At 41.9% G+C, this 12,715-nt stretch overlaps 1 protein-coding gene across 4 annotated transcripts in view; it reads left to right on the top strand.

The window, feature by feature from the left end:
- The window catches only part of BICC1 (BicC family RNA binding protein 1), a 332,599-nt gene that overhangs the window by 251,257 nt on the left and 68,627 nt on the right, over positions 1-12,715 (top strand). For all 4 annotated transcript variants that reach the window (XR_012754223.1, XM_075348710.1, XM_075348708.1 and 1 more), the window contains exons 5-6: positions 1,830-1,988; positions 12,060-12,113. Coding sequence is in view for 3 of the 4 variants with exons in the window: in XM_075348710.1 (XP_075204825.1) it covers positions 1,830-1,988; positions 12,060-12,113 (213 nt within the window). In the remaining variant the exon portion in view is untranslated. The remainder of the gene's footprint in view (positions 1-1,829; positions 1,989-12,059; positions 12,114-12,715) is intronic.

Raw genomic sequence — 12,715 nt, 5'->3', positions numbered from 1 at the left:
AGAACAGTCTGAAGACATTGAGTCAGTTTTTGGCTCGCGTATGTAACGTAAGTTACCATGGCATGACCCATATTAGATAATGGTTATGTTATGTTGGTCGTGAAAGATCTAAGAAATGCATACATAATCTTAGATTTAAAGCACCACACTAGTGCTGAAATAAAGACAAAGAAAAAAAAGCTGGCGTGGTGCTTTAACATAGTAAGATTAGTAAGATGGTAAAGATGCTGGACTGTCCATACAGCGAATCAAATAAACACACCATCCATGTCTTACTGTTCTGTGTACACTTCTATACACCTTTTGATACTTGGCCAGTAAACATAAGGTTTTAGAATAACATTGTTTAAAGGGAACCTGTCACCACTTTTTTTGAACTATAAGCTGCGGCCACCACCACCGGGCTCTTATATACAGCATTCTAACATGCTGTATATAAGAGCCCAGGCTGGGAGTATAACATTAAAAGCACTTTATAATACTTACCTATCGGTCGTGCTGAGGGCCTTATGGGCGTCTCCGTTGTCCGGTGCCGGCGCCGCCTTTCGGCCATTATTGTTCTCCTTCTCTAGCTGTGGTGCATGACGGGTCCAACGTCATACACACTCGCCAGCATTCAGGTCCTGAGCAGGGCAGATCAAAGTATTGTAGTGCACCTGCGCAGGACCGGCGAGTGTGTATGACGTAGCCGCGTCATGCACACAGGCTTCAGAAAGAGGACCAAGATTGCCGAAACAGGAAGCGCTGGCACCGGACAACAGAGACGCCCATAAGGCCTACAGCGCGACCGTTGTGTAAGTATTATAAAGTCTTTTTTATGTTCTACCCCCGGCCTGGGCTCTTATATCTACCCTAACCTACTGTATCCTCATCTATCCCTTGTAGACGGTGAGCCCTCGCGGGCAGGGACCTCTCTCCTCCTGTACCTGTCTGTGTCTTGTACTGTTTATAATTATTGTACTTGTCCCTATTATGTATACCCCTTTCACATGTAAAGCGCCATGGAATTGATGGCGCTATAATAATAAATAATAATTATATACAGCATGTTAGAATGCTGTATATAAGAGCTCGGTGGTGGTGGTCGCAGCTTATAGTCGAAAAAAGTGGTGACAGGTTCCCTTTAATAGATCAACTGCATGAGGTAAGCTTTCTTTAAAAAAAACAATAACACCCCTCCACTTTGGTCAATGTAACGTCTAAATCCCAGTGGACAGAGGGACCTCTGCTGCGGAGGGGGTGGCGCCTCCACCAACATGGCTGATACCAGGAAACGACGTTAATTTTAAATCCACGTGGGCATGGGGTTCTCTATATTAGCAGGGTCTTGGGGGTAAGACCCCCAGATAGGGGGGCGCAGTGGGAAGCAAAACCCCCCTTGCATAATTATAGTAGACAGGAGGAAACATTACCACGTCCACCAACTACGCTCAAGGGCCTTCTAGTCATTGGGAGTTAACCACAACCCCTTGGTTAAGCAATGAGGGTTATGACCAAAAGATGTCCTCTAACCTAATACTGTAAATATCAATACCTTAGACAGCCAAAAGATTTTTTTTTTTTTAACATTAACTATCTTAGATCGATGAATTCACCATTGACCAAGATCCGATCATTAGATCACTGCAGATATTACTCTGCCCTATTCTAGCAGGTATATTGATTGCCAGTCCCTATTCTCCTCTAGACCTTTATGAATAAACATTTATGAACACTGTATTATTGTATTCCCAACTTTAGACCATGAATGCCAGCGTGCCTTATTACAAAAGCCCCTGTAATGTCATCCTTTTTTTTCCCCTTCTTTTTTTTTTTTTTTTTTTATTTAGAGTAACAGAGTTACTTTAAAAATGGATGTCTCCCACACTGAGCACTCGCATGTTATCGGTAAAGGTGGGAACAACATTAAGAAGGTCATGGAGGAAACCGGCTGCCACATACATTTTCCGGATTCAAACAGAAATAATCAAGCTGAGAAAAGTAACCAGGTACTCATTTATATATTGCATAAAACAAATCTACTGTATGTACTTGAGCGAATAACAAAATAATCAAAAATCTGGTGTTTAGGGCAATGTGGCTGTGTGAGAGTTGACAAATTCAGATTAGACTTCAACTGTAAGGCTATGTGCGCACGTTGCGTAAATACATGCAGTGACGTTGCGCTTTGTAGCACAGCATAACTGCATGCGTCCTGCGTCCCCTGCACAGTCTATGGAGATCGTGCAGGGGCCGTGCGCACGTGGCGTTTTAGAGCGCAGCGCTTCGGCTACTGCCGAAGCGCTGCGTTCTAAGAAGTGACATGTCACTTCTTCCGTGCGCTTTGCCGGCAGCTCCTGCTCTGTCTATGGGAGGAGCTGCAGGCAGAGCGCATGGAATCTGCTTTTTATTTTTTTCACTACGGACATTTCTGCAGCGATTTTAAAGCGCACATGTGCTCTTCAGATCGCTGCAGAAATTTCTGCAGTGAAGTACGCAACGTGTGCACATAGCCTTAAGCCCTACAAATTCTAAATGCGCTCCCTGTATGTGTATATGTATGTATATGTGTGTGTATTTAATATATATGTATGTATATGTGTGCATTTTATATTTATATTTATATATATATATATATATATATTTACACATATATATTACACATATATATAATACACATATATATATATATATATATATATATATATATAAATATATATATATATATATATATATATAAATATATATATATATATACATACATTATATACATTATATTATATAATATATAAAAAAAATTTAATGAGCGCTTCATGATTGAGAAGGGCTGGAACCAAATGTGATTTAAAAAGTTTTGTCTAGAATTTTTGTTCAAGGAAAAACTATCGCATCAAAATGATTGCTTCAATGACAGTCTGCCCCTACATCACTTGCAGCAAGGTTTCTCATTGTGGATAGTTTAAATTTGGGAAATGTGGCTACGTTTTGTCTGTAGTCTTCTGGTGGTATCCATAGGTATTTTGTGACATTCTTGTGTAATACAATTGATAATCTGTGGTTACACAATGGGAGACTGTTTTGACTGTTTTATTCACACTGGGACTTTAAACACTGTATGACTTCAAAGAAAATCTTTCCTACTGATTTGCAGACACACACTCATATATTTATATTATTCCACCTCCCCCCCCCCCCCCCCCCCTCAAAATTAATTTATCCATTGTGTGAGCTGGGACTCTCCCAGAACAAGGAGTGGTACCATTGTGATTTCTTTCTCATCGGTCTGCTCCTATTAATAATAGAGGTGCTACCTCACTCCTGGAATACTCTCACATCAGTGAGTCAGCGGTGACATCATACGTCCAGACGGAGAAGTTCCCAGGACACCAGACTTCTTTTTAGTATTGAACATATGTGATAATACATTTTGCAGAAAAATGTATTCCAGGAATGGAGCTTCCTTAAGAATTGCATATGTTTAGTGCCCAGCAGATATCATGGATTGTTGTCTGAGGGAGGTTATAATTTTGTGCTTTTAATTTGTTATGGAATTATATTCCAACTTGCTTGAACTGCACATGTAGCTGGGTGACGTTTGTTGAGGCAAACACAGAAGTGGATACAAAGGAGAGATGTACAATTCCTCCATCTTGTATCCTTTCTCGGCTTGACTTGAAAGTCTGCATCAGAACTTGCATGTGTCCCACCTTAGAGGCAGTATTAGGCTATGTTCACACTAGAAAAATGATTTTTCTTAAGAAATTTCTTGAGTGAAGGATTAGCGCACCTGCGTTAAAAACGCACCAATAACGCAGGTGCGTTTTCGGTGCGTTTTTCATGCGTTTTTGGTGCGTTTTCTTTCATGTTGGTCCCTGCATTTTTTAATGCCTTTACAGCAATAAAGCACATTGAAAATAAAAAAAAAATAGATAATACAGATGGATAGAGGGATAGATAGATATAGATATTTAGGGGAATAGATAGATAGATAAGATAGATAGATAAGATGGAGGGATAGATGGAGGGATAGATGGAGGGATAGATGGAGGGATAGATGGAGGGATAGATGGAGGGATAGATGGAGGGATAGATGGAGGGATAGATGGAGGGATAGATGGAGGGATAGATGGAGGGATAGATGGAGGGATAGATGGAGGGATAGATCGACAGAAGGATAGATAATATAGAAAGATAATAGATATTTAGGGGTATAGATAGATAAGATAATGGATGGATGGATGGATGGAGGGATGGATGGATGGAGGGATGGATGGAGGGATGGATGGAGGGATGGATGGAGGGATGGATGGATGGAGGGATGGATGGATAGATAGATAGATATTCCAGCTTTATTTATGATGTTTCCCCCCACACACTGCACTTCTCATGGCCGGTAGTGTGTTCACATCACCGGCTGTGAGAGATGTCCTGTAGTTACCCGCGGCCTCGCTCAGGAGCCGGATTCAGCAGTCGCTCACTGACCCGTGGAGAACTGTCACACGCGACTGGAGCAGGGCTGGAAGCGCCGGGGGACATCGCTGTGGATTACGTCGGAGCTGTGTCTGGGAGGGGTTAATACACTGGAGAAAGAGGGGGCTTTTTGTCTTTTATTCAAAATAAAGGATTTTTCGGTGTGTGTGTTTCTTTACTTTCACTTTCAGATTAGTGACGGCGTGTCATAGACGCTGCCATCACTAATCTTGGACTTAGCGGCGGCTATTAGTTGCCGTTAACTCCATATTACCTGGATTGCCCCACGCATCACGGCATCTGGAGGAGTCGGTAACACGCCGGGATTGTCGCATAATGGATGCGACAGTCCCGGGGCAGCTGCGGCTGGTATTCTCAGCTGCGGGAGGGGGAGGGGGCATTAACACTGCCCCTCGCTCTCCCCAGCCTGAGAATACCGGGCCGCCGCTGTGTGCTTACCTGGCTGGACGGTAAAAATACGGCGGAGCCCACGCTTTTTTTTTCTCTTCTCCTTCCTCTTCCTGTCCTAGTGACATCACTTCCCTGCAAAACGCAGTGCAGGGAAGTACACTATGTCCCGAAAACGCAAAATAACGCGGGAATAACGCAGGAATAGCGCACATCACTTGCTACCTGCGTTATTCCTGTGCTATTTCATGATTACATTAGTCAATGGAGTGAAATAACGCAGTTAGCTGCAGAAAAGAAGTGACATGCTCATTCTTTTTCTTAAGAAAATCTACTGAAAGAATTTTCTTAAGAAAAAAACGCAGTGTGTGCACAGCTAATTTTTTCCCCCATAGGTTTTGCTGGGGAATGTCTGCAGAAAGATTACAAGAATTTCTCAAGAAATTTCTGCAGCAAAAACGGACCAAAAACGCAGGTAAAAAACGCAGTGTGTGAACATAGCCTAAGATTACAAAATGGTCTGCTTTTGGCCCGTAACACAGCACCACACTTTGTCATGGACAGGAGCATACATAGAAGTCATGCCCCCACTCCCCTCCATCCCCCCCCCCAAATAAAAAGAAATGTTCTTGTGTGACCCATAGACTAATATCTGACAGCTTTACAGCCCTTACAAATAATTTTCCTCCTATTGAACCCCCTAGTTTACACTTCACACATGGTATGGTAGCCATACGTACAGGCCTCCTTATGGTATAATATAACCCATAGTCCTCCATATAGTATAATGCACCCCCATAGTCCTCCATTATATTATAATGCAGATCCCCCCTCCCCCATGTCCTCTGTATATATATGTACTATAATACACCATCCATTCTCCTGAAATGGTTCCAGAAAATGAGTTATCCCACAAAATTATCGCAATTACACGTGTTTTGTTATGCACATGTTTTTGTGTGCATTGGAACTACACAAAAAAGAGAAAAAATGCAAGTTGGTCATAATTTCACACACCGCTCCAAAAATGATTCGGACAAAATTGTTGCCACTCTCAACCTAATATTTGGTTGCGCACCCTTCTGATTAAATAACTGCAATCAATTGCTTCCTATATCCATTAACAAGCTTCTACTCAACTGGAATTATTGACCACTCTTCTTTGCAAATTGCTCCAGGTGTCTTCTTCCATCAGCAATTTTAAGATCTTTTCACAGGTGTACAATGGGTTTTAGATCCGGACTCATTGCTTCCACTTCAGAACTCTCCAGCCTTTTGTTTCCATCCATGTGTGCTTCTTGAAGTATGGGATAATTGTCCTACTTAAAGACCCATGACCTAGGACACAAACCCAGCTTTTGTACACTAGACATTACATAGCAACGCAAAGTCCTTTGGTAATCTTAAGCGGTTTTTAATACCTTGCACGTAGTCAAGGCACCCAATGCCAGAGATGGCAAAACAACCCCAAAACATCTTGGTACATAGTCTAATATAATGGAGGTTCAGTGTTCTTTTCAGTAAACATGAATGATGTGCTTTTCCAAAAAGCTCTATTTTTGTCTAATTAGTCCACAAGACTTTCTCAGAAGGATTTTGGCTTGCATATATTTTGGCAAACTGAAGTAGTCAAGTTTTTTTTCTTTTTTTTTTTTTTTTTTTTTTTGTCAGTAGTGGGGTCCTCATGGGTCTCCTGCCATAGCATTTCATTCAATGTGTCGACAGATACAATGAGCCTGCAGGACAGCTTTCATTTCTTTGGAACTTGGTTGGGGCTGCTTATCCACTATCCGGATTATCCTGCATTGCAACCTTTCATGCTTTTCTCTGCCTTCCATGTCCATGGAGATTAGATACAGTGCCATGGGTCTTAAACTAATTGATTTATGTTGCGCACTGTTGACAAAGTAACATCTCAATCTCTTGAGGTGGACTTGTGACCTTGAGAGATAGTTTTGAACAATTTTAGTTCTCAGTTTCTCACAGTTCTCTTCTCCTCTTGGTTCTCCATGCTTAGCGTGGCACACACAGACACACAATGCAAATATTGAGGCAACGTCTCCCTTAATCTGGTTTCAGGTGTGATTTTTCATATTTTAAATATCTATTGCCACAGGTGAGTGTGAACGAGCATCGTATCTTTTGAAAGTAAGTTGTGCGCCCACAACTTTGGAAAACTGCCAACAATTTTGTCTGGCCCATATTTGGGGTTCTGTGTGAAATTTATGTCCAAATTTTTCCTCTTGTGCATTTTTTTTTTTCCGGTGGTCCAATACACAAGAAATATACTGGTCTGACAAAACGTGTAATTACAATAATTTTCAGGAAGAAGTATATAACTTTCTGAAACAATTTTAAGGGTGTCAACACTTTCAGCCATGCACACCATAGACGTCCATATAGTAATATGGTCATTACACTGCGCAACAATGATTTTTGCTACTGAGAGAAAAAAAAAATGTGATTCATACTAAGTTAAATGCACGGATTCCAAATATGAACTCTGAATTTGCCTGGCACGTCTAGATTTTAAGTTTTGCATGCAAAGCCTATATTCACTATAATATTAAGGCATTAAATTATATTGTAAATATTCCTGCGGATATGCCTGGACCTGTCCAGACTCGCTCAATCAGCTGATGTCAGCAAGAAGTATATAAGACAAGCTGGACAGACTTTGTAAAAGAGATTTTCGATCTGTTATAATTATAACCGTTTATAATCTTAAAATGGATAGACGAAAATGTGTTAAAGGGATCCAGTCACCTAGAACATGCGTTGTGACCTATCAGCAGATGCATGTGTGCCCTAATTACACCTCTCAATCCATCCCTCTGTTATAAAATTTTATAATATGAAAGTAATAAAAAACTTTATTAGCTTCATATTTCGTATGTAAATAGCAGGGAATGTGGTCACAGGGGCGGTGCCTTGCCCTATGGACGTCTGCATATTTCCGTGGTATCACGCCCCTGTGGGCTTGATACCATGGAGCGACGACGGAATATCCTGCGCGCATTGCAGCAGGCTTCTCTTCCGAGTGTTCAATTGCCGGCTTCAGACGCGTACTGCGCATGCGCAGTGCGCGTCTGAAACTGACAAGGAGAACCCGGAAGAGTTGGTGGGATCGCTAGAAAGTCTGTGTGTAAAGGGGCCTTAAGACAGGATTACGGAACTTCTTGTAATTTTGTTATTCCATGACATTTTCATCAACTACGATGAAAACTTTAATGTAGATCAGGTTATTGTAACTCGTTCTGTACGAGTTTATTCATTGCTTTCAAATTACTTCATACATTTGTGCAAACGTAACCTCTTATTAACATTGGATGTACTGGATACATCCTGCCTTATCTCTGTATACTCACTGCCACGGGCATACTGAGGTGAGTCACACACGGCAGCTGATTTGAACAGTTGACATGTGCTGCTATCAGGCATGAGTGGATCCACTCATGCCTGTTGGCCCCTAACACTGTGCTGTCAAAATGTCACAGCGCGGTTTACATCCCAGCCGTGGTAAGCATTCACTTACCCAGCGCCATCGGAAGTCATGTGACATAATCACGTGGAGCCAATGGTTGCAGTGGTAGCATGTAGTCATGTGACGACTCGTATAGCTATGATGAGTCCCTTCCTCTTACACCCGGCAGACTGCCGTGTGTGAGAGTAAAGCAGCTTTTCTGTAGATCTCGGCTACGCAGCTGTGATCTCCAGAAAGGAACAAGTCATCAGACTGCTGATCCTTATAGTCCCCTAGGGAGACTAGTAAAATTAAAAAAAAGGTTAAAAAAACCTTAAGTTTAAATCACCCCCCATAAGCCAAATTAAAGGGTTAAAAAAAATAAATATACATACATTTGGTATTGCTGCGTTCAGAAATGCCCGACCTATCTAGATATAAATTCAATTAACCTGATCAGAAAACGGTAGTGGCAAAAAAAATTCCAAACGCTAAAATTACGTTATTTTACACTCCACAAATTTTGCGCAAAATGCAATACCACATAAAATGTAGCCTTTACTCAAAAATGGCACCATTAAAATTTTCAGCTCTACACACAAAAAATAAGCCATCACTGAGCCCCATATCCCAAAAAAATGAAAACGCTATGGTGTTCGGAAAATGGTGCTAAAAGTGCACCATGTTTTTTGGACAAACATCTGAATTTATTTTAACCCCTTAGATAACAGTAAACCTATACATTTTTGGTGTCTACGAACTCGTACCCACCTCAGGCATCACACCAATATATCAGTTTTACCATATAGTGAACACTGTGAATAAAATACCACAAAAACAATCGTGCAATTGCACTTTTTTTATTGCAATTTTTCCACACTTGCAATTTTTTCGCCGTTTTCCAGTACACTATATGAAAAAACGTATTGTTTCATTTAAAAGCACAACTCATCCCAAATAATAAGCCCTTTATATGGGAAGAATGACAAAAATAAAGTTAGGAAAAACAAAAACTGAAAATGGGTGGAGGGGTTAAACACAACAAAATTTCCTGATGTGTTAGAATTGTTGTAACTTTGGATTTGGAATATGCACACTCGGTTTAGTATAGGACAAAAGTTTTTTGCGGTAGCAGACAGTTATTTTTTGTCGCGCAGTATTATTGGCCACCAGTGTACTCACGGACTTGAAATAAATAAATACTCACCTCTCCTCCTTCACCTGCTGCTCCAGTCTTCTCAGCCTGTGTTCTACAGCACTGCACGTTTTGGCGGGTGTGCATTAGTAACATTTATCGCGTCCACTGCAAGGAGACGTCAGTGCGCAGATACAGCAGGAGAGTGGTGGAGGAGGAAGCGTAGGGGGGGGGGGGAGCGCTCACTTTCATCATTGCGTCAACTGTACTCCTGAAGATTTATATACACACACCGTAGTATAAATTGCTGCAATAGCTGGATGTCCCTTTGCTAATTATCCCCACCCTTTTAGTAACTGGCTGCACATTTTACACATTGTCCGCTTCCATATATAAATAGTCGGATGCGATTTTTTTTTTTTTTTTTTTTTTTTTTTTAATCTGCCCTCCCCCCCCCCCCCCTTCCTTCCGCTAATATGAAAGTAATCCATCCAGCTATTTATCTAACCTATCCCCAATTTTAAATAAGTGGAGCCTAGATCTACCGTATTTAAAAGTAGAGAGGTGTGACATAGGGACACATTAAAATGAATAGTCTTGATCTTAATACTACCACCTCAGAGTATGGCTCAGTCTTGCATCTGGGTCAGTGTAGCTCCTCTCTAGTTGGAAAGCTGTCACCAATGCTTATACAAATTCAGCCAGAGGGGAGGCAGTGGTAGAAATTTTAATTTTAAAATACACTGCTCAAAAAATTTAAAGGGAACACTCCAATAACCTCCTAGATCTGAATGATTGAAATATTCTCATTGAATACTTTGTTCTGTACAAAATTTAATGTGCTGACAACAAAATCACATGGAAATCAAATGTTTTAACCAATGGAGGCCTGTATTTGAAGACACACAAAATGAAAGTGGAAACAAGTCAAAATGAAAATAAGAAAAAAAAAAAAAATGGAAACAAATCAAAATGAGGCTCAGTATTGTGTGTGGCCTCCACGTGCCTGTATGACTTCCCTACAATGCATAGGCATGCTCCTGCTGAGGTTGCGAATGGTCTCTTCAGGTATATCCTCCCAGACCTCGACTAAAGAATCTGCCAACTTCTGGACAGTCTGTGGTGCAACGTGACGTTGGTGGATGGAGCGAGACATATTTACAGATGTGCTCAGTCGGATTCAGGTCTGGGAAACGGGCGGGCCAGTCCATAGCGTCAATGCCTTCATCTTGCAGGAACTGCTGACACACTGCAGCCACATGAAGTCTGTCATTGTCCTTCATTAGGAGAAACCCAGGGCCAACCGCATCAGCATATGGTCTCACAAGGGGTCTGATGATCTCCTCTTGGTACCGAATGGCAGTCAAGCTACCTCTGGCAAGCTTATGGAGGACTTTGCGGTCCTCCAACAAAAAAAGCAACCCCCCCACACCACTACTGACCCACTGCCAAACCGGTTATGATGAAGGATGTTGCAGGCAGCAGATCGCTCTTCACGGCGTCTCCAGACGGTCACGTCTGTCACATGTGCTCAGTGTGAACCTGCTTTCATCTGTGAAGAGCACAGGGCGCCAGTGGCGAATTTGCCAATCCTGGTGTTCTGTGGCAAATGCCAAGCGTCCTGCATGGTGTTGGGCAGTGAGCATAATCCCTATCCGTGGACACATAACCATTTGTGTAGACACATACACATTTGTGGCCTGCTGGAGGTCATTTTGCAGGGCTCTGGCAGTGCTCCTCCTGTTCCTCCTTGCACAAAGGCGGAGGTAGTGGTCCTGCTGCTGAGTTGTTGCCCTCCTACAGCCCCCTCCATGTCTCCTGGTGTACTGACCGGTCTCCTGGTAGCACTTCCATCCTCTGGACACTACGCTGACGGACACCGCAAACCTTCTTGCCACAGCTTGCATTGATGTGCCATCCTGGATGAGCTGCACTACCTGTGCCACTTGTGTGGGTTGTAGAGACTGTCTTATGCTGCCACGAGTTTGAAAGCACAACCAACATTCAAAAGTGACCAAATCATCAGCCAGAAAGCATTCTACTGAGATGTGGTCTGTGGTGCAGAAACACTCCTTTGAGTGTCTTGATAATTGCCAATAATTTCCATCTGATGTCTATTCCATTTACACAACAGTATGTGAAATTGATTGTCAATCAGTGTTGCTTCTAAAGTGGACAGTTTGATTTCACAGAAGTTTGATTAACTTGGAGTTATATTTGGTGGGTTAAGTGTTCCCTTTAATTTTTTTGAGCTACATCGAGCAGCCACAGGACATCTCCGGGCCCCATAGCCGTTTCATGGCTTTATGCCATCAACAATATGACACTGGTCAGGGACGATCTAATATTGTAACTTAGTCACATACAGTAGGTTTTATAGGTAACTTTTTAGAAGTGAATTGGGATTGCCTAAAGCAGCTTGATGATAAATCAGGCAGCAACTATTCAAGATTTCAAGTTTAGATTGCAATTTTATTGCGCTCACTCAGTGTAGCTTGTGTGCGCCACCTGCCTGGCTCTGTATAGCCTGCGCGCGCCGCCTGGCTGGCTCGGTACAGCCTGCATGTTCGCATCTCATTTTAACAATTCAATCTTTCATTGCAGGTGTCAATTGCTGGGCAGCCTGCTGGAGTAGAATCTGCAAGAGTAAGAATACGGGTAAGTTAGTGTTTTTTTTTTCTTTTAAATATATCAATTAGTGTACAGGTCTATGTATATCATATTTTCTTATGTCTAAAAAATGTCTGTCTCCTGTTCAACCTCACCATTTTTGATGTCCTCAATAGTGTGCCCGTTAGCTTTTATTAAATTATATGATCGTTTGGAAGCAACACACCACCCCCCCACCCCACCCCCATGTGTTTTTACAGCAGGGAAAGGAGATTTTCTTAACAGACAACCTCTTTAAGTTCCCCTAAATACAGTACACGGTCAGGTGAAAGAAGAACTTAAGCTCTTATTTTCTTAAATGAATCTGTCAGCAGGTTTTTGCTATCTCATCTGACAGCAACATAATGTAGGCACGGAGATTCTGAATCCAACGGTGTATCACATAGTTTACTGGGTGAAGCCATTCTGAAATAATCAAAGACTTTAGATTCAGGAACTCTGCAGAGCTGAGTGAGCTACCCTGGCCCACACCAGGCTCTCTATAGAGATTGTGCATTGACTGTGAGATGTCAATCACAGAAAGGGCTGTCTCAGACTGCCATGCAATTGAGTTTCTACTACTGTAATGTTAGTCACAGGCTAGGCTAATA

The sequence above is a fragment of the Anomaloglossus baeobatrachus genome, chromosome 5 (genome assembly GCF_048569485.1).
Source record: "Anomaloglossus baeobatrachus isolate aAnoBae1 chromosome 5, aAnoBae1.hap1, whole genome shotgun sequence".
NCBI classification, from domain to species: Eukaryota; Metazoa; Chordata; class Amphibia; order Anura; family Aromobatidae; genus Anomaloglossus; species Anomaloglossus baeobatrachus.
This window is presented reverse-complemented; position numbering and strand designations above follow the sequence as displayed.